A 22,430-nucleotide genomic window follows, 5' to 3' on the forward strand; every position below is an offset into this window, starting at 1 on the left:
GAGGTAAAATATGGCAGAGGAAAATACAAAGGAGACTGTACCAGAAACACAGGATCTTTTAGATCTAGATGAAAGAAGTCATTTGTGCCTTATCCTAAATAAAAAGAAAGAAGCGCTGACAGAGATTAGTGATCTAGAAAGGGAGATAGACCAGTTAGAGAAAGAAGTGATGGAAAAGATTAGCGATCTAGGAAGGGAGACAGACCAGTTAGTGAAAGAAGTGATGGAAAAGATTAGCGATCTAGGAAGGGAGACAGACCAGTTAGTGAAAGAAGTAGCCTACAAAAAGGAGAAAAATAGAGGAGTGTCCACCCAGAACACACAAAAGGAAACTACCCCTGACCAGTGAGAAGGGACAGAAGAAGAAACAGAAAATGTAAATTGTATGTATATTTTTTTTTTCATTGTGAATAAAAATTGAATAAAAATCAAAATCTGTGTTAGTTTCACTTTTGTTTCTTGGTAATGAGGTTTTCAAAAAATGAAGCTAGACTGTGAAGCGTGACGTCATAATGACATTCTTGAATCGTTGCCAAAAAATAGTAGTAGCAACGTTGTGAATCGTAGTAGAAGCGTATAGTAAAATGTAAACATAGTGTAAACACCCAGTATTTAAGGGGGGACTATATGTAATGAATTAACCCACCTATCCCCACCATCTACACTCTCCTGACCCAGCTATCCCCCAGGGGGACTGTACTGAGTTGATCCGGCTATCCCCCAGGGGATGCACTCAGTTGACCCGGTCATCCAGCCGGCTTCCGGCTAGGATATTTCTGGCTAGCCCACTTCCGCTTCCGCTAGGGCCCACTTCCGCTAGACCACTTCCGGCCACTTCCGCTTCCGGCTAGCCCACTTCCGTCCACTTCCGGTTATGACGTCACTTCCGCCCCTAGCTAGGATGCTTATACTACTGGCGTGTATAACTTCGTTCAAGCAAGAGGTCTGGGGCCGCCTTAAGGCCCCCAGTAGGTCCTGGGTGAAGCAACTGGTTGAGGCCAAGGGAGGGAAATTCCCCAGAATCTCTTGGGTTTTCGGGTATTTTAAGAATAAAACCAGGACAACTATACATGTAGTGGTATTGGTTATAATGTACCAAAGTATGGCATTATTAATATTGGTCATGTCATACTTTGAATGAAGGGGGTCCAGGGGGTGATGCCCCCTGAAGCTCATGGGTTTTTGTGTATTTTAAGAGTAAAACCAGGCACAATTATGTAGGAATTGGTTAGTTAAATGTTCCAAAGTATGACATAATTAATACTAGTCATATCATACTTTGAATGAAGGGGGCCTAGGGGGCGGAGCCCCCTGAAGCTCTTGGGTATTTGTGTATTTTAAGAGTAAAACTAGGCACAAAATAGTGGTATTGTACCAAAGTATGGCATTATCAATATTATTCATATCATACTTTGAAATTTTAGGGGAGGGATCATACAGATGTACGCCTTCCTTATAATCCGCCACTGTATACTTTGTATTAATTTATCGGGAAGTATACTTTTTTGACAAGAAAATTTATCTTTTGTGGTGTTTAAGAATTGGCTTGTATTTAAAGTGATTCATCACATCTACTGAGTGCACATTGCCATGCTGATCAACTGACTACAAGTATCCAGTCTGGTAATCTGATTTTAAATACTATTTGGTTCTAAAATGGCGAGCGAAGCGAGCCAAAAAAAATGCTGAATTGAAGATTCTGAGGTTAAATTGAACGTAAATAAAAAGGTATTTTCACAATATTTAAATATCATAAGTCAAGGACAGATTATTTATTTTCAACATTTTCAGGGACAGATTATTTATTTCCAAAATCTGCCCCCCCCCCCTCAGAATCAAATGGTCGTCCCCTAAGTGAAGTTTAGGGGATATATAGTTGTTGTCATGTCCGTCCATCTGTCTGTGACTGTCTGTTTTTCTTTTTGTCCGCAAAAACTTTAACCTGTGTATGTGTATTCCTTGTGACAAGACCTTTCTTTGGGCACCACCAAATTTGACCCTTTGACCTTGACCTTGGAGTTTGACCCACTTTTACACAAAAATTCCAAACTTTTACTTTGACCATATTTTTTGAACAGCTAATACCAGGACATGTATACTTCGCATATGTATTCTTTGGGGAAAGACCTTTCATTGGATACCAACAGTCTTTTGACCTTGACCTTGGAGATTTCCGTACTCATGAAAAAATTTCAACCTTGGCCTACTTTCATATTTCAAAATTGTATTTCCAGTGAGTTTGCATTCAACACTGTTTAATTAAGAAAAGTTTAATCATTGCTATGTTGCCATCAGTGTTTCACAAACATATCTTGTTACTTGCTTCTTTCCATACATATTCTTTATTATTATGTTATAGCACCAGTGTAATACCTGTTGACCAATGGCTATAAATAATGCATATTCCGGCAATATATACATGTATGTAATACATACGTCAATAAAGATACTGGGGAAGATAAAGAAATGAAGAAATTGGGACCAAATTAGGAGCATTTCGTAATTAGCGTTTGTTGCAAATCAAAGAAACGCCGCGCTTGTGTTAGTTTAACAATAATTGTTTATACACATGTATTCCCAATAAGAGAAGCCACGGTCGATTCCAAATGTTATAAAACCACAAAGGTATTCGTGAAAAAATCTAAAAAATTAACGCTTCTCCTCATCGTTATTTCATTTTTTCTAGATTATACATTATTTATATAAAATAATTCTTAACTAAAATAAAACGTTGTGTACGAGCTGTGTACGAGCAGACTTTTTGTGTATGACTGGGTTTGTGTACGAGACGGTTTGTGTACGAGTTGACTGAACACCGCCGAGAGGATTGTGGGAAAGCAATGGCTGAACACGAAAAATGTTTCGTTACGGTTACACAAAGGTATTTTCCTGGCAATCCCTCATTTGCATAAAATGAAATTTGCAGTTTTGGAAATAGGAAAATGTAATGCAACAGAGAGTAGATCATTTACTGATGCAGATTGTAAGTTTGACATGATAAAGATGGAGAGGGAAGAAGAAGAGTTGAAACATGAAGTGAGGTCATTGAACGTTAACTTCTCTACCTTGTTCCGACCTGGACTCGAATTTTTAACCTTATGCCACGATAAAAATATTGAAGATATCAAAAAGATGGACAAAGCCCAAATGGAGGCAATGTTTCTCCTAAACAACTATTTTCAAAGTATAGGTGAGTCGTATTTACCAGTAGTCCTAGACAGTTAGTTAGAATAATCTAACTGTGTCTCGGTACAGGCCCTCACCACAGTTAGAATACGTCCCATATACTTGTAATGTAGCAAATCGGAGCGGATCCGCTCCGAAACGATTTTGAAGAATATAAAATTATTTGCACTGGGAATAACTACCAAAATAATCAAAACAAACCTTTTTGAGATTGCTTATGCCTTTTATCCCATAAAATAATCCATATATATACGAAAATCCAATTAATTTTCTCAACGTTTTTCTCTCGATTCAAATTACTACATTCGGAACTCTCTAGATTGTTCCTAGTAAATGCACTATGCGAGTTATCGCCCGTGTTTCTTTCTGCTACATTACGAATACACGGAACGAATTCTATCGTTAAACCGGGTCCGTAGGACAATATCATTTTAACGATAGAACATTCTATCTACTAGACGGTTAGACCTTACAAATTTTTGTCCATAATTCTGGCGTATAATTTAGTTCCAGCACAATCACCAAATTTAGCTACGTAGCTAGAATTACTTACGTAGCATTATATAGTTAATTCATGTAGCTTTATTTCACGATTTACATGCAACTTTCAAAATTTTGCTTTTTATTAACTAATCTGCATCCAGGAAGACAGCATAACGTTATTCGCTTGGTTTCGGGATGGTGTTTTTTGAGTATTATATCATGTTTTTCTAGGTGTGTCTGAATACCCTCTTTAAAATAAAAATAAAAATTCTCAGAAATAAGCATGTTTTAAAAATGTCAAATTTACCATGTTTACTGGATATAAAAAGAGGAAAGGAGCACCACTCTCCATCTTGAAAATCAGGGGGTGCCTCGGTTCACACTTAATTTTCATCTATATCTACACCTTTCCTACCGGTGTCGGGTGAGAATTCTAGCTTCAAAAATGATCAAATAACGCCTTTCATACGTCTGTTGATTTGAACTTGCTGAATAAAACATGCAGTAAACCCAAACGTTCTTGATACCAAGCGCAGCAATCAAAAGCAACAGAAGTACAGATATTTATTGTTGAAAAATGTAAAGGCGTCCCGAAATTACATGGAAAATCTAGAGAGATCAGAAATTTTCCATGTAATTCTGGGACGCCTCTACATTTTTCATCGTTAGAAATAGGTACTTGTGTTGCTTTGGATAAACAGGTGCAAGAATCGAAGACGTTTTGGTTTACTGCATGATTTAACATGTAGGTCAACAGATGATAGAGAGTAGTCATTCAACTATTTTTGAAGCTAGATCTCACCCGACACCTGTAGGGGATGCGTATCATTACCGCTACATTTTCAAAATTTTCATTACCGCTACATAGTCATTACCGCTACATAAGAAAGTATACATTACCGCTACATTGTATCTTTCGTTAGCCAGCCACATTTGCATGTACAACCTATAAATGCATAAGACACTGAGCCAGAAAAGCTGAAACTTATGTGGAAGCTAGCATCCTGGGGTAGTGTAGATTCTCAGGGATTTTCCACTCACTTTTGGGAATGGGGCCCAGGCCCTTGGAATTGGGAATTTTACAACATTTTATCACTTATTGGGAAATTTTATTGTATGATGTTTTTCAAGTAATAAATAATTAAGATGAATAAAAATTGATCTTTTACTTACTGCTAGTAGTTATTCAGAACTATGAGTCAGAGAATTGATCATTATAATAAAGTTTAACCCAAGAGTCTTCAAAATTTTGATCATTTCATTCGAATTTCCAAACCTAAACATGTTTGTATTTTGTGAGTTCTTTCAAAAATTGAATATAGGCAGTTCATTTTTAGCTCACCTGAGCCGAAGGCTCAAGTGAGCTTTTCTGATCACATTTTGTCCGGCGTCCGTCTGTCCGTCTGTCTGTCTGTCCGTCTGTCTGTCTGTCCGTAAACTTTTCACATTTTCGACTTTTTCAAGAACCGCTGGGCCAATTTCAACCAAACTTGCCACAAAGCATCCTTGGGTGAAGGGGATTCAAGTTTGTTCAAATAAAGGGCCATGCCCTTATTCAAGGGGAGATAATTGAGAATTAGTGAAAATTTGGTGGTATGTTTTAAAAATCTTCTTCTTAAGAACCACTGTGCCAGGAAAGTTGAAACTTATGTGGAAACATCCTCAGATAGTGTAGATTCAAGTTTGTTCAAATCATGTCCCCCGGGGGTAGGGCAGGGCCACAATGGCCGACCAAAGTTTTATATAGAAATATATAGGAAAATTCTTTAAAAATCTTCTTCTCAAGAACAGCAGAGCCATAATTGCTCATATTCATATGGAAGCATCCCCAGGTAGTGTAGATTCAAGTTTGTTCAAATCATGACCCCCGGGGGTAGGGCGGGGCCACAATGGCCGACCAAAGTTTTACATAGAAATATATAGGAAAATTCTTTAAAAATCTTCTTCTCAAGAACAGCAAAGCCATAATTGCTCATATTTGTATGGAAGCATCCCCAGGTAGTGTAGATTCAAATTTGTTAAAGTCATGACCCCCGGGGGTAGGCGGGGCCACAATGGCCGACCAAAGTTTTATATAGAAATATATAGGAGAATTCTTTAAAAATCTTCTTCTTAAGAACAGCAAAGCCAGAATTGCTCATATTTATATGGAAGCATCCCCAGGTAGTGTAGATTCAAATTTGTTCAAATCATGACCCCTGGGGATAGGGCGGGGCCACAATGGCCGACCAAAGTTTTATATAGAAATATATATGAAAATTCTTTAAAAATCTTCTTCTCAAGAACAGCAGTCATAATTTCTCATATTTATATGGAAGCATCCTCAGGTAGTGTAGATTCAAGTTTGTTCAAATCATGAGCCCCGGGAGTAGGGCGGGGCCACAATGGCCGACCAAAGTTTTATATAGAAATATATAGGAAAATTCTTTAAAAATCTTCTCAAGAACAGCAGAGCCATAATTGCTCATATTTATATGGAAGCATCCTCAGGTAGTGCAGATTCAAGTTTGTTCAAATCATGACCCCCGGGGGTAGGGCGGGGCCACAATGGCCGACCAAAGTTTTATATAGAAATATATAGGAAAATTCTTTAAAAATCTTCTTCTCAAGAATAGCAAAGCCATAATTGCTCATATTTATATGGAAGCATCCTCAGGTAGTGTAGATTCAAGTTTGTTCAAATCATGACCCCCGGGGGTAGGGTGGGGCCAAACTTTTGGATTCAAACTTTTCAATAGTAAACCAATTACTACTTTTTCCTAGCCACAATGCTCCGGTGAGCGATGTGGCCCATTGGCCTCTTGTTGGGAAAAAGGTAGGGGTTTTGCAATTGGGAATGGGGCCCATATTCGGCCCTACACGGGGTAGTGGAAAATCCCTGATTCTAAATTGTTCAAATCATGACCCCCTAGGGGTTGTGCGGGGCCACAATGGGAAATCAAAGTTTTACATAGAAATATAAAGGAAAAATCTTTAAAAATCTTCTTCTCAAGAACCACTGGGCCAGAAAAGCTGTAACTTATGTGGAAACATTCTGGGTTAGTGTAGATTCTAAATTGTTCAAATCATGACCCCCGGGGTTGTGCGGGGCCACAATGGGGAATCAAAGTTTTACATAGAATGTAAATTTGAATTAGAATTTTTCACATATTTTCTTTTCGAGATCCGCCATCTTTGTTCTCAGCCCAAACTACGCTTTTAAAGGAGTTATTTCATTGGACAGTCTATTTTTAGCTCTTCTGAGCCAAAGGCTCAAAGAGCTAATGCTATGGCCATTTGTGCGGTGTGCGTAAACTTTTTAGATAATGGGCCATAACTCAAGAACCCCTTGGCCAATCAGTACCAAATTTGTCACAGGGTATCCTTGGCCCAAGGGCTACCATTTATACTAAAATAAGGGTTGGGACCCTTAAACAAGGGGAGATAATCAGGAAAACAAAACCAAAAGTACTGGCTGCTAAAAAATCTTCTTCTCCATAACCGCCAGGCAGACTTTCACCAAACTTACAAACAAGGATCAGGATATGTCGAAGATTAAAATTTGCATGGGGAATTACCCTGGGGCAAAGGGCGTGGTCTCAAGGTCACTTCAAAGTTGACTTAAATTTACACTTAATGAAAACATGTATATTTTGCTTACTATAAGGACTAGGATCATCAAATCTTGTAAGTTGATGCATCTTACGACTTCACATCATGCTAACTCAAAAGTAGGTCACAGTGACCTACTTTTTAAATTTTGCGGGGATTTGTTTTCAAATTGATTTGAAGCCATATTTTGGACACTTTAAGGCCTATGATCATCAACCTTTGTCAACTGATACATCTTGCCTTAATGGGTTTTCGAACAATGTCAACTTAAAAGTAGGTCACCGTGACCTACTTTTTGAACTTTATGACTCTTTTTAAAAACTTAAAATCCCATTATTTCAGACACAGGGAGGTTTAGAATCATAAAATTTTGTACTTTGATGCATCTTGGGTCCTTAAAACATATTTATGAAAAAGTAGGTCAATGTGACCTACTTTTCGAATTTTGCCGACATTTGTTTTCAAATTGTTTAAAATGCATATTTTGAATACCTTCAGACGATCATCAAACATGGTCAGTAGATGCATCTTGGGTCTTCGGAAAATGTCGACAAAAATGTAGGTCACGATGACCTACTTTCGACATTTTAAGTATATTCAAGTATCTTAGGTATTTATTGGCATAGAATCATCAAACTTTGTGAGTCGATGCATATTTAGTTTTCGGAGAGTAACGACCAAAAAGTAGGTCACGGTGACCTACTTTTGACGTTTTATGGCTTTATTTAGGTATCTCTGCTACTTACTGGCTTAGAATCATCAAACTTTGTGAGTTGATGCATCTTGGGTTTTCAGAGAGTGACGATTAAAAAGTAGGTCATGGTGACCTACTTTTGACATTTTGTGGCTATAATTAAGTATCTCTGGTACTTATTGACCTAAAATCATCAAACTTTGTCAGTTGATGCAATCTTGGGTTTTCGGAGATTGTCGACCAAAAAGTTGGTCACAGTGACCTTCTTTTGACATTTTATGGCTATATTTAAGTATCTCAGGCACTTATTGGCTGAGAATCATCAAACTTTGTCAGTTGAGACATCTACGGTTTTCAGAGAATGTCGACCAAAAAGTAGGTTATGGTGACCTACTTTGAATATCTCAGCTACGTATTAGCTTAGAATCATCAAACTTTGTCAGTTTAGGCACCTTGGGTTTCATTGAATGTCCAACAAGAAATAGGTCATGGTGACCTACTTTTGAATATCTCAGGTACTTATTGGCTTAGAATCATTAAATTTTGTCAGTTTAGGCATCTTGGGTTTTTTTGATAATGTTGACCAAAAAGTAGGTCACCGTGACCTACTTTTGACATTTGATGGCTATATTTAATTATCTCTGGTACTAATTGGCTTAGAGTCGTCAAACTTTGTCAGTTGATGCATCTTGGGTTTTCAGAGAATGTTGACCAAAAAGTAGGTCATGGTGACCTACTTTTGAATATCTCAGGTACTTATTGGGTTAGAATCATTAAATTTTGTCAGTTTAGGCATCTTGGGTTTTTGGATAACGTCGACCAAAAAGTAGGTCACCGTGACTTACTTTTGACATTTGATGGCTATTACAGTCTTCACGAAAACTTTTCAAACTAACTGGCCAGTCGGACCAGTGAACTTTCAAAATTTACTGGCCCACCAAAATTTTTACTGGCCCCTTAATTAAAAAATAAAATAAATACATTTTCATAACTGTAAATTTATACATGTTTACATACTTCAACTTTTGAATGCCGCCATTTTTCGTCCTTTGTCGTGTTTAGGTAAGTTGTTCATTGGAAATTCGCTTATTTCACGTACTAGTTAATAGTTACTAGCTAGTTCCGGTTGTTACGTAATACATCCATGTTATAATAGGGTTACAATAATACGATTCAACAACACGTGCTTGTTCTTTTTATATTATATATCAATGAAATTTATGCAAGTAAGTCAGTTAAGATATATATTGACTGTGTATGATTTTTATAATCAACAAGCCCATCGGACTTCTTGAATTTTGATTTTCACTGACCCGACATCAAAATTCACTGGCCTCGGTCTTCGGACCAGTGAGTTTTCGTGAAGACTGGCTATATTTAATTATCTCTGGTACTAACTGGCTTAGAATCGTCAAACTTTGTCAGATGATGCATCTTGGGTTTTCAGAAAATGTTGACCAAATAGTAGGTCATGGTTACCTACTTTTGAATATCTCAGGTACTTATTTAGTTAGAATCATCAGTCTTTGTCAAATAATGTATCTTGAGTCCTCAGAAAATTTCAATCAAAAGATAGGTCACTGTGACCTACTCATGGTACTTTATAATTACATTATAATATCTTCAGTCTTAACTGGCCAAATATTATCAAACTTTGTAAGTTGATGCATTTTGGGTCTTATGATACTAATAGAGTTGGAGACTTCTAATAGAAGTGATAGATTGTACAATTTATCAGAAGAGCGATTCAAGGCCCTTGGGCCTCTTGTTAAGATTATTAGGTATTGTTGAGCTTGAGTCCGACATTTAAATAGCGACTTAGGTCAAGGTTTTGTGTGGAGTTCGAGAAATCACAAACCATTGACATTGTGAGGATGCTGTGACCTAATTAAATATGTTTCAGGTTCTAATTGGCTTAGAATCATCAAACTTTCAGTAGATGCATATTGGTTCCTCAAAGGATGTGAACTGAAAAGTAGGTTACTGTGACCTTTTTTTGTAACTTTATTGGTATAATCAGTTCAGTTGATGAATCATGAATCCTAGCTCAGAGAATAACAACTGTCAAGTATAGGTCACAATGTTATGATCTACTCTCAGGCGATAACTGGTGTAGAATCATCTTTGGTTCAGAGTGTTTCATCCAAAATGTAGGTCATGATGACCTACCTTTGGAATTTCAAGGCTTTATATACAAAAAAAGCTTTAAAAAGAAGTGATAGGTTGTACTATTTATCAGAAGATCAATTCAAGCCCATAGGCCTCTTGTTGTTTATTAAACTCAATTTCAAAGAAACTATGAAAGTTATTTTAATCAAATTCATATACTTAACACGTTTCTATGTTGCATTCATGTCTTATGGACATGTTTCTAGGTCAAGAAGAGAGTTGTAGTATTGGGTGAATATTTTGGCGCTTTGTTTGTGCATGTATAATGTAGATTGAAATGTTTTATGGAGAGACTTCACTAAATATCCAATTCATACGACCTGATTTGCATACCTCAGTATATTTTACACATGAATAAATTTACTCACATGTGCAATTTTTATAGAGCTGGGTATCGCGGCTGAAAAATCGTATCGCAATCTATTTCAATATTATATTTTGTATTGCAATATATCACAATATAATTTTTTTAATAAATTTTGATTTTCATCAATGTTAAATGAAAACACAAACTGAAATTACTTGTATTCTCGAGTTGATATTGCAACTGCCTGATCGCGTTGTGTGTACGCAAGTGGCAAGCTAAGTTTTTTTGTGGCAAAAATTTAAGAATCAAGTTGTAATATTCAGATTCTGCTTTAACATGAAGGGCTTTCATGTAAAGTTGTCATCTTTTCATCTCTGACAGACATGTCTCTGGTTTCCGACCAAACGTCACGTTGCTTGCCACCATATTTTACCTTGGAAAGGGCAAATAACTCTTTTTGTAACAATTAATAGCATATCGAACCCGAACCGGTATTTACAAAAAAATACCGCGATACGTATTGTGAAGAACGAAATCGGGATACACCGGTTAACCGGTAATATCGCACAGCACTAAATTTTTATCATATGAACTGATATACGCAGATGCAAATTCTGCACAGTTGAGTAAATTTACACCTGGTCAGGACTAGGTGCAAATTAACTTTTGCATACACTTTGTAGCAAATTATTAGGCTTAAAATAAAAATAAGTTTGTTTGCAGTTGCCTACCGACCCTCTAAAAATGCACCCGACCCAAACTGTATTTTAGCCATTTTGTGATTTTATTTATTTTTTTTTTTTTCAGAATATTGAAACTGATTCATTTTCAAATTTTGACATTTGTTTTTATCAGTCAGTGGTTTATAACAAGAGTTGGGCTTATTCATGTCTAGTAGGTCTATGAAAACCTCTATTATTTGTTATCTAACGAAAATGAATTTTTTCCAAAAAAAAAAAGAAGAATGCCTATCTACCTACCCAGTTTAAAAATTATAGGTCGGCAACTGCAAACAAAGAATTTTTTAAGCTTGGCCTTAGTTCATGTGTGTAAATTGTATCGTATGAACATGCAGCAAATTTACATACATGTATATATGTATGTATTTTGTTTTGTTTATTTTATTAATTTCAAGTGCTGTTTTGATTGTGTAAGAATTGACGTGTAAAATAGTCTGTAAACATGGTGGCTAGATTGATACATTTGTTTAACGTCCCTCTTGAGAATTTTTCACTCATCATTTGCCGGTGGAGAGCTGCAAATTCTGTCCTATACTCAGCATTCAGGGCCATTGAGCAGGGAGAGGTCTTTTTCATGCCTGCACCTACTGCGACACGGGAGCTTGGTTTATATACGGTCTCTTCCGAAGGACCGGTCTCCACGTCCAACAATGGGATTCGAACTGGCGATGTAAGGATCAACTCCTTACTTCGCGACTCTATAGCAGATGCTTTAACCTCTGCACCACACAAGCGACTTGCTGGCTAGAAAGTATTCTGTATTTAATTCAGACAAGCTACTCATATAAAAGTTAATGTTTCAGGAATTTCAATAAACTAGCTAGTGAAAATAAACATTCGTAAGTAACCTACTTGGCACCAGCTGATCTCAACATGAATGTCCAGGGGTTCATGTTAATTTCCTTTTAACATATTTGTATTGTTCAAAGATTTTTGAGATCAATCACTGCTAGATTTTTTTCATCCTTTTCATTATACTGAAAAGAATAATTATTATTTAATATTCAAGCAGATGTTTTATAATGGCCTTGCACACTTGATGTACTGTAGATTTCCCAACAGCAAACAAATTTTAAATTGGTCCTTATTCTGCCGAAGACGTCAACTAGTAGATGGCAATTCCCGTTTTCTTTACACCCAATGGCTCTTTTACAATCTTTGGGACGGAAGCTAAAATATTTTCCAACAATAAAGCAATATATGAGCTGTGTTTTTGAGAAAATTATTTTGCTATTAGAATGTGTTATTATGATTAATTTGTATATATTTTAAAACCTTATGATAAAACCAAAATAAAAGTTTCAAAATATTTCAAAAGAAATGTTTCTGTACAATCGAATATATAGCATTATATAAGAAATCAATAATGCACAGGACGACAATAATGTCATTTTGTTTCAATTGAAGCTTGTAAAAAGTTCTTCCATCGCAAATATGAACAATTGTAGTTTATTAATGTTAAATGTTCTATTTTTCTATCATTGAAAAAGTTGACTACAAATTTGCAACAAAATTTCGCCATGTCAATCTTGCAGCTCATATTAATAATTTTAATAAGTTTTCCAACTTTGTGTGTATATTCCTATATCTACAATTCTTTCTACTTAAAGTCATTAATTAAGTTGTACCAATAAATCAGTGGAATGGACACCCCTCCCCCTAGTTTTTTGAGGAAGATTTAAAAGATAGTCTTATACCCAAACAACAAACAATAAGGAAATACCCCTTTTCTATAAAAAATCACAATTGTGAATCTGTCCATCTCCTTAGTTTATTTGAAAATATGAGGATTTACTGTCAGCATCTTAATCTTGTCTAAACGCATTGCAAGTTAACTTTTACTTACATGTGTAGATTAACTTATGTAAATTTGCACACATAAGTAAATTTTCGTCATATGAATGGGGTATTAGCATTGTCGCAAATGCACAAAATGTACGATCCTCTCCCATTCTGGCCGTGGTTGAACGAGAAGAGAATTCTTCGTAGCTCATTAAATAATTGACTAATGCGAGTAAAGCATAGTCGGATGATGAACTTTATTGCGACCTTTCAATGTCCAATCCCAGTACAAGAAATATTTCTTGTATACTGTTGACGTCAGTTGTTGATTTCAATTGCGATGGAAACAAAACATACCACTGACTGAATATGACGTCACAGTAGAGAGGCGTAAATATTCAAGATTACGACACCTTTTGTGATCAAGCAGCCACGGGTAGGAGAGAGCACTATATGCAGACTCCGGACCGTGGCTTGAGACGATGGGGGTATTAGATAGTCAATGAGAAACTTATCCATAATATTGACAAACTTGTTTTGCTTCATCATCTTTAATGTTTCTGAATCATTTCAGGTTTGCATGAAGAAAGTCTGATCAAAGTGTTCAATTACAAAGAGTCTGAAGAAGGAGAAAGTCAGAGTCGTACTAAACAAACAGCCCCAACAGAAACAGATATCACTGTTGCATTTGCCGAACACCTTCTTGGAAGACTTGCTCCAGGGCAATCATATATCATTGATTACAAAGCAAAAAAGAAAGGAAAATGCAAATGTGGATGCAATGTGGACCCAAAATTTGGAAGTACAGGCATTGGTATGATTAATTTCTTTATTAAAGTAGCATAATGGATGAATTAAAAAAAATACCAAAAGCTATTTATCAATCTGCGATAAAAATATAGGCAAAAGAAAGAAAATACCTAAGTCTCAGGATATATCTTTAGGTATTGTCTAGGTAAATGCCAGGTATCTCATAAATATCAATACACGAAAGAGAACAACATGTTTGATCAGAGCTTTTTAGCTCCCCTGAAAACTAAATATAAATTATTATACCCCCAGCAAACGAAGTTTGGGGGTGTATATAGGAATCACCTTGTCCGTCTGTCCATCTGTCTAGCTGTCCGTCTGTCTGTGCAATCGTGTCCGGTCCATATCTTTCTTACAGAGGGACATTAGAATCTACTACTCCACACTAAGATTGCTCATGACCTAAGGGTGTGTCATGACCTTGACCCAAGGTCATTTGGGAAGTTCAAGGTCACTGGAAGAAAAAATTTATAATTCGTGTCCGGTCCATATCTTTCTTATGGATAAACTTGGTAGGTTCTCATTTCACACAAAGATTGCCCATGACCCAAGGGTGTGTCATGACCTTGACCCAAGAAGTTTGGGGGTGTATATAGGAATCACCTTGTCCGTCTGTCCATCTGTCTAGCTGTCCGTCTGTCTGTGCAATCGTGTCCGGTCCATATCTTTCTTACAGAGGGACATTAGAATCTACTACTCCACACTAAGATTGCTCATGACCTAAGGGTGTGTCATGACCTTGACCCAAGGTCATTTGGGAAGTTCAAGGTCACTGGAAGAAAAAATTTATAATTTGTGTCCGGTCCATATCTTTCTTATGGATAAACTTGGTAGGTTCTCATTTCACACAAAGATTGCCCATGACCCAAGGGTGTGTCATGACCTTGACCCAAGGTCATTTGGGAAGTTCAAGGTCACTGGAAGAAAAAATTACATAATTCATGTCCTGTCCATATCTTTCTTATGGATAAACTTGGTATGTTCTCATTTCACTCAAAGATTGCCCATGACCCAAGGGTTTGTCATGACCTTGACCCAAGGTCATTTAGGAAAGTTCAAGGTCACTGGAAGAAAATTTTATAATTCGTGTCCGGTACATATCTTTCTTATGGATAAACTTACTTCTGAAAAACCCAGCGGGGGGTATTTTGTCCCGTTTGGACAGTTCTAGTTTATTCAGAAGGAAACTTTCAACTAGGTTGTCTTCCTTTATTTAGTATATTATCTTGAGATATTCAATTTTTATGCCCCCCGATCAAAAGATCCCAGGGGTATAATGTTTTTGTCCTGTCTGTCTGTCTAGTTGTTTGTCTGTGTGTCTCTCTCTCTGTCATCACCTTTAACCTAGCCCATAACAGGGTTCGACATTTACGCTCATCATCTTGTCATTTCCACCCAGAAATGATTTGGACGACCTGATTTTCAGTCTGGCTCGCCCAAATGATGACCTGGGACAAGTCGGGAATATTTAATAACAATGTTTAATATTTTAAGATTGACTTCATAAGCTGGCCTTGAAAACATATTTTTCTGTAACCAAGCCAACACATTCAACATGTTCAAATTGCAGCCGCGTAAATTTTCTTTCTGCTAAATCTATGTTCGATCAATCAGCTGATGCAATTTTTACCAAAGTCTTTAATAAAATTTTATTTGATATATAAAATATGTCAACTTTGTCAACAATCAGCTTAAATATAAAGAGAAATAATCATCTTGCATTTCCCTATACAACTTTCTTGAGTCTCAATCTTTAATTGTATGTTACTTTGGTTGGATCCCTTCTTTAAGCAGAATTTGGCAAAATTTTCATGAAAAAAAAGACCAAATAACTTTTACAAATAGACAGTACATGTTACATCTACAGACATATATCTGATTCAGTGATTGCCTCCATTTTTTGTAACTCACCACTAATATCTGCAGTTATGAAGTAAATTGATCCTCAGGATACTGATTCTCGTATTCTGTTATTTTCTCCAAAGGTTGACAAATAATGACCATCCTAATTATCCTCCACTCAACCAATTCACATTTCTAACGTTACGCGCGTTTCAAGTTTGCACCTTTTCAAAAGTGTAATGCAGAGCTATATTTAGAAATAGTTTAAAATTTCTTAGATTTTTGTTTTAAAAAAAATAAACATATCTGAATAATTTTTCACTGAAATTAAAATTTTTTAAATTAATTAATATCAGTTTAATCAATTAATGAATTGGGTTTTTTTTTACAAAATCAATTACACATGTAGATCTAGCTTCTTGGTTTCGTATTATCATACCAAGTATGACGGCCGCCATAACCAGAGGACAACAAATATCTCTTGGTACTAACTCGCCCCTCAAACTAAGTATTCTGAGCTATGAAGACATATACAGAAGAAAAGACTACAAAATACGAATGTGGATCATGTCATAGATACATCACAACCATGTAGTCTGTGCTGTATCATTTACACATGATGCACAGAAAAATGTGACTTTTTTTAGCTGCATCAAAATATAAAGCGTTTCAACCCAAGAATAAATTTAATGCTTGATTGCAAATTAATTTACTCGGTTAAGTTTTTCCATCCATTGGATCCATCCCTCACTTCCAGCGACCGAAAGTCCTCCAACTTTTTATCAGCGATCTTCAGACATGTTTCTTGTGTCTTTTCAGCATTGATTATCAATTTGCACAAATAAAAATATTCCCAGACAACAATCTTTTCACTAGTACTGATCACAGGTAGCTATTCAAAGTATTTTCTTCGAAATAGAATCCTTCGCCTGATGAATTCTATTGGCGTTACCGCCAATCAAGCCAATTTTAACCTTGCGTCATTTTTCAAAATCTATGACGTACGGTTAGTGTAATAATTAATATTCGTAACTATTGTCTTCTGAGAAGGCTTTCGGCCTTCACAGGATTTGATCACGTGACCGACCCACTTTAATTCCCATTGAAAAGTTCAAGGTCAAACTGCCACTATTCCTTTGTTATAAGTACAAACCAGTAGAGCTACATTCTCGTCAGAGACTTCTGGTTATTCTTCTAAGAGCTGTAATATACGGCTGATCAATTTCTTTGAAAAATGAATTAGGTTTTACTTCAAACTAAACACAATATATTTAGATAAAATAGAAACAGCATATATCGTATTAACTCTGTATTTGTATATATTCACAATAAGTTATTAATCTGTTGCCCTCTTTTAATTGTGACATTTAATAATTGTGTTCAGTTTGGACTAAGGAAACAAACTTCTTTTTTTCCAGGCCATGAGGAGGTATGGCATGGCCACATTGATATTATATTTTCATCATATAACCTTGAAGAAGATCAGTGCATTGCAAACTGTGAGAAGGATCTAGTTGTTGCAGATTGTAGTACCAGTACATTTACCCCTTTGAAAAAAAGGAAAGAAGATGGTATGTTGGATTTTACTGTCATTTGTTTTTAATTAATATTCATGTCTGTTTGTCTGTCTATTAGCTTTTTCATATCCTCTAATACTACCTGCCGCCTTATCAAGTTATCTAAGTTCAACAATACTATTAATTTTAAGAGGTAGTCAGATAGTATCCACATTTTAACATTTCGGAAAAAAGTTCTTACCATAAATAAAGAAGAATAGGATTAGAGAAAGAGAGATACAATTCATCTCTTGGGATTAACTAGGCTGAGTCTAATTCAAGTGCACATAAATGCAACAGTGCACTTTCCCAAATAATGTATTTGGCCGAGTATAATACGCATTGATGTAAAATACGCACCCCCCTTTTTGAGTCTGAAACTGGGGAAAAAACGCAGTTCGGATGTATTATACGCAACAAAAAAAATTACCAAGCGATGTCCTGAACTTTGCAAATTGCAGTAGTTTGTTACGAAAATCGGCGCGAGAATTAAGTGTCAAAAATTTATTGAACACACCTATTTTAAAATACACACTTTACAACTTTCTCTTAATCCTGACATTCCATATCGCGGCAATCTGGAGAAAATTATTTTCATTTATTTCAACAAAGCACAAGATAATTTTGCGTAAAAGTATTAACAGAATTTTTTTCAGCATAATTACGGTGATTTTGAAATTATGCGTCGCCATATTCTTAGATGAAATAATTTTATTTCAACAAAGCATGAAGTATTGTTGAAAGTTTTAACAGTTGTCATATTTACTTTTGGTTCTAGGTAATCATGCTGAAAATTATGTTACAATACTTTAACAGGATACGAGATTGAAACATCAAAGTATTGTTGATTACGATTTCCCTTTTCTGAATCTTCGCGGATATCTTATTTTCTAAAGAGCACGAATAAATGATAACACTAAAGTTTTAGCATAATTCATATTTCATTTGTCAACTCTCAATCATTTAAAAAAAGAGGCCGATAAGTATAAGATAAGGCAAAATAACATTTAACAAGTGTTTAATTGTTTAATATGTCGTAATCAACACATGCTCACACATACGATAGGTCATAAACCAACCCCCAATTTTTAACAAAGAAATTAATCAAAGCAATTAACATGACAGTAAATAATCAGTGCTCTAACTGTAAAAACATTGCTTTGGAGTCAGTAGACAATTAATAGCCTGGAGGAGTGTTGATAGGTAATTATTATTTGACCAGTGCACGTGTGTCACAACATTGGCTTCCTTTCATTGGGACGTATGGAGGGGTGTTTATGTTGCAGCAGATTTTCATTGAGTTATTTAAAACCTAAAATAATTTTTTATTTTATTGTATTTCATTAAAAAATGACTTATTACTTTGTCTGGCAGATAAGGTACATGTGCACTATCATTACAGAAGTACGTGGCATAGCCATGAGTGAACGTCTAAAAATAAAATCGGCAATGGCAGCCTTCTTGGAGACGATCAACATGCAGCTCAAATTACTTTAAACTTGCTTTTTAGCCGGGCTTATTGCTCAAAGAGCAATTGCCGGCTTATGTGATCCTGTTCAAGACAGGATGTTAACCCCATAGTCGCCATTTCAAAGTTACGTGCAAAAATATAGTTCTTACTCTCAACCGCTTTTGAGATTATACAAACGCTAATTAAAGCAACAAAAATAAAACGAATTTTATCTAAAATAAACATTAGTAGTAATGACTTTGAAAACTTCATAAGTCAAAGAACATATTTCATCAGCGTAAGGATTTTTGATTATCAGTGTTACCGTAGTTCTCTACACATACGAGGTAAAGCAGGAGAGGGAACTAGACTGGCCTGTTTGTTTAGGCCTAAAAAAAAAATATGTTTGTTCCCTGTAACCCGACCAACCCATTCAAATTATCCCCGGGTGGATTTTTTTTTCTGACAAATGGCAAAACTTCGTTTGATCAATCAGCTGATTCCATTTATTAAATTTAAAAAATAGCTTGTAGCTTAATTTGAGACATAAAATATGTCAACTTAGTGTACATTTACCTTAAATATAAAGAGTAATCATTATTGTAACAACAGTTTCCCCCTACAACTTTCTGAAGTTTGTTTTCTGCCGCTTGGCAGCCATTTTGGATGCCATATTGGGTGTCCACTGTAAATATAACACCTGGTATTTTCGGTCCGGGGATGTTTGACCATTCATAAGCAAAAAAAAAAAAAAAAAAAAAAAGAATTTCCGACCTACCCACCCTTGATATTTTGGGAATGTTACAGGAAACAAACTTATTTTTTTTAAGCCTTACATTCAGCGGCGGTACCAGATTAATTCTGATTCTGACAAAATCGGACCGTGGTATTAGGATTGAAAAACTCACTGTCAGTGTCTTTTCATTTATATTGATAGTTTTAAAATAATTTTTTCATCAGAATATAAACGTGATTCATGTAAGAAATCCATTCTACTCTGTAAATGAGCCCGGCTCTCTGTACTTCTGAGTACTTTGATTTATGTTATTATGGTATCAAAAGCTTATGAAAGTGACATTTTTAACAAGCATACCTTCCAACAATAACTTTCCGAAGTTTAAAATATGGCAATAAACAAAAGAATTTGCATATGTCTCTAAGTAATTCTACGGTATGTACATATAATAGCTGTGTTTTACCTGAATGAAAAACTTATCAAAATCCCATTGTGATGTAAAATACGCATCCCTTTCTCACAGAAATTTATTTTGGGAAAAAAGTGTGTATTATATTCCCCCAAATACGGTTTTGTAATTTTAAATTAAAATAACATTATCTGTAACACCTACTGGTCCGAAGATGTGAGTTTATGACAACAATTTGGAAAAAAAACCCCACTGAATTAACTCTAACAATGTCATGTTTTCCAATTTTGTATTAAGCAATACATGACGCTGAAGAATGACATATGACTCGCTTATATGTTTGTAGACATTCATGGATATAAAATACTAAAAACTGATGACAACAAAAGAGACATACTAGCAATCTAAATTCAGTTAAACTTCTCCGAACCGTCCCCCCTGGAAGCCACAGGGATTTATCAGCCTATTTTGGGAAACGCCATTATTTGGAAATTGGGAAAAAGTTATCGGCTTTTTGATGAAATTGGGAAAAATATATATGTTGCTTAAACCATGTATTCACTATTCAGGTTCAATTTATTTACTGCTGTAATTTGGGCTACCAATTAACAGACAATTAAATATGATCCAACTTCATAAATCACCATACAAGATCAATTAAGTATGAAAAATAGACTAATAAATGTGCTATGTAAATTTGAATTCAATGAGTATTCATTTTATACAACTTAAGGTAGTATATTTGTGCGCCATGAAATTCCAATTTAGGTCATGGGAGATCAGGGACCTTAAGTCCCTGGGGAAATATAATAAACCTCCTGCAAAATAATTTAAACTAAATGCACATTTTCTAAAATATGCATTGAAAATATATTTTTCTATGTGAAATAATGCCTGCAGTTCTTACCATTCACTCGTAGATCAATTGAGCAAGTCAAAATGAGTAAATAAACCTATAGAAATACACAGTATCACTACTTCAGAAAAAAACTGAGGAAATTCGGAATAAAAATTGGCGATGTTTTTAGACATGTGTTACAACTGTAGGTTTGCTAAATGAGTTAAACTGAGGAAAATTACAGACAATCTGACTAATTTACTTTGTGTTTTTCCAAGGATAATTAAAAAAAAAGCAATGTTCTGCAATTGGGAAAAAATACTGCCAAATTGGGAAAAATTGAACTCATTTTCAATTGGGAATGGGGCCGAATTTCGGCCCCTGAGAAGGCACTGATAAATCCCTGAGCCAGTTCCCCTAATCTCTATTGAGATTCTGCTGGGCTAGATATTTTGACTGACACCCACAGAATTTCTAGACAGCCACTCATAATTCATGTAACTATGGAAATCAAGCCCCAAATTCGGCTGACAAGCAACCTAGGCCACACTGTCGTTCTCTTCAGTTAAGTCATTTGGTTGTTTATTTGACTCTCTGTCACTATTATTTCTACATTGCTTACCATTTAGGCATGTAAATCCCAACATAAAAAATATTCAATTCTCCATTCGAAATATGGCTCCTGTGACGAAATTGTTTACCTCCTCGCTTAAAAGAGTTCCTGTAGTCTGTTTTCTTATATGTGATGTTCACATAAGTTCATTTAGTTAAACATCAGCTGAAATTATAAGTCCTGGCAAAATTCTTAACATTTCTTTACACATAAACTCTCATAAAACAGGCCATCCTTAAACACCGGCCACTTTTTCAAGAACAAAATTTAAGAAACAGAGAAATTTTTCCTCACCATACTGGCCACTTTTTAGCTTTTCTGATCACATTTTGTCCGGCGTCCGTCTGTCTGTCTGTAAACTTTTCACATTTTCGACTTCTTCTCAAGAACTGCTAGACCAATTTCAACCAAACTTGCTACAAAGTATCCTTGGGTGAAGGGGATTCAAATTTGTTCAAATGAAGGGCCACGCCCTCATTCAAGGGGAGATAATTGGGAATTAATGAAAATTTGGTGACATATTTTAAAAATCTTCTTCTCAAGAACCACTGTGCCAGGAAAGATGAAACTTATGGGTAAACATCCTCAGGTAGTGTAGATTCAAGTTTTACATAGAAATATATAGGAAAATTCTTTAAAAATCTTCTTCTCAAGAATGACAAAGCCATAATTCATCATATTTATATGGAAGCATGCTCAGGTAGTGTAGATTCAAATTTGTTCAAATCTTAACCCCTGGGGCAGGGTGGAGCCAAAATGGCCGACCAAACTTTTACATAGAAATATATAGGAAAATTCTTTAAAAATCTTCTTCTCAAGAATGACAAAGCCATAATTCATCATATTTATATGGAAGCATGCTCAGGTAGTGTAGATTCAAATTTGTTCAAATCTTAACCTCTGGGGCAGGGCGGAGCCAAAATGGCCGACCAAACTTTTACATAGAAATATATAGGAATTTTTAAAAAAAATCTTCTTCTCAAGAATGACAAAGCCATAGTTCATCATATTTAGATGGAAGCATGCTCAGGTAGTGTAGATTCAAATTTGTTCAAATCTTAACCACTGGGGCAGGGCGGAGCCAAAATGGCCGACCAAAGTTTTACATAGAAATATATAGGAAAATTCTTTAAAAATCTTCTTCTCAAGAATGACAAAGCCATAGTTCATCATATTTAGATGGAAGCATGCTCAGGTAGTGTAGATTCAAATTTGTTCAAATCA

The 22,430-nt window shown here is 35.6% G+C and overlaps 1 protein-coding gene across 1 annotated transcript in view; it reads left to right on the top strand.

The window, feature by feature from the left end:
• The first annotated feature begins 10 nt into the window (after nt 1–10).
• LOC134235328 (uncharacterized) overlaps nt 11–22,430 on the top strand; it is a 35,467-nt gene continuing 13,047 nt past the window's right edge. The window contains exons 1-4 of the mRNA XM_062717460.1: nt 11–345; nt 2,826–3,190; nt 13,527–13,766; nt 17,023–17,175. Coding sequence (XP_062573444.1) covers nt 11–345; nt 2,826–3,190; nt 13,527–13,766; nt 17,023–17,175 — 1,093 coding nt within the window. The remainder of the gene's footprint in view (nt 346–2,825; nt 3,191–13,526; nt 13,767–17,022; nt 17,176–22,430) is intronic.

The sequence above is a fragment of the Saccostrea cucullata genome, unplaced genomic scaffold (genome assembly GCF_032062105.1).
Source record: "Saccostrea cucullata isolate Sc308-1 unplaced genomic scaffold, CSIRO_AGI_Scuc_v1 ctg3619, whole genome shotgun sequence".
Classification (NCBI taxonomy): domain Eukaryota; kingdom Metazoa; phylum Mollusca; class Bivalvia; order Ostreida; family Ostreidae; genus Saccostrea; species Saccostrea cuccullata.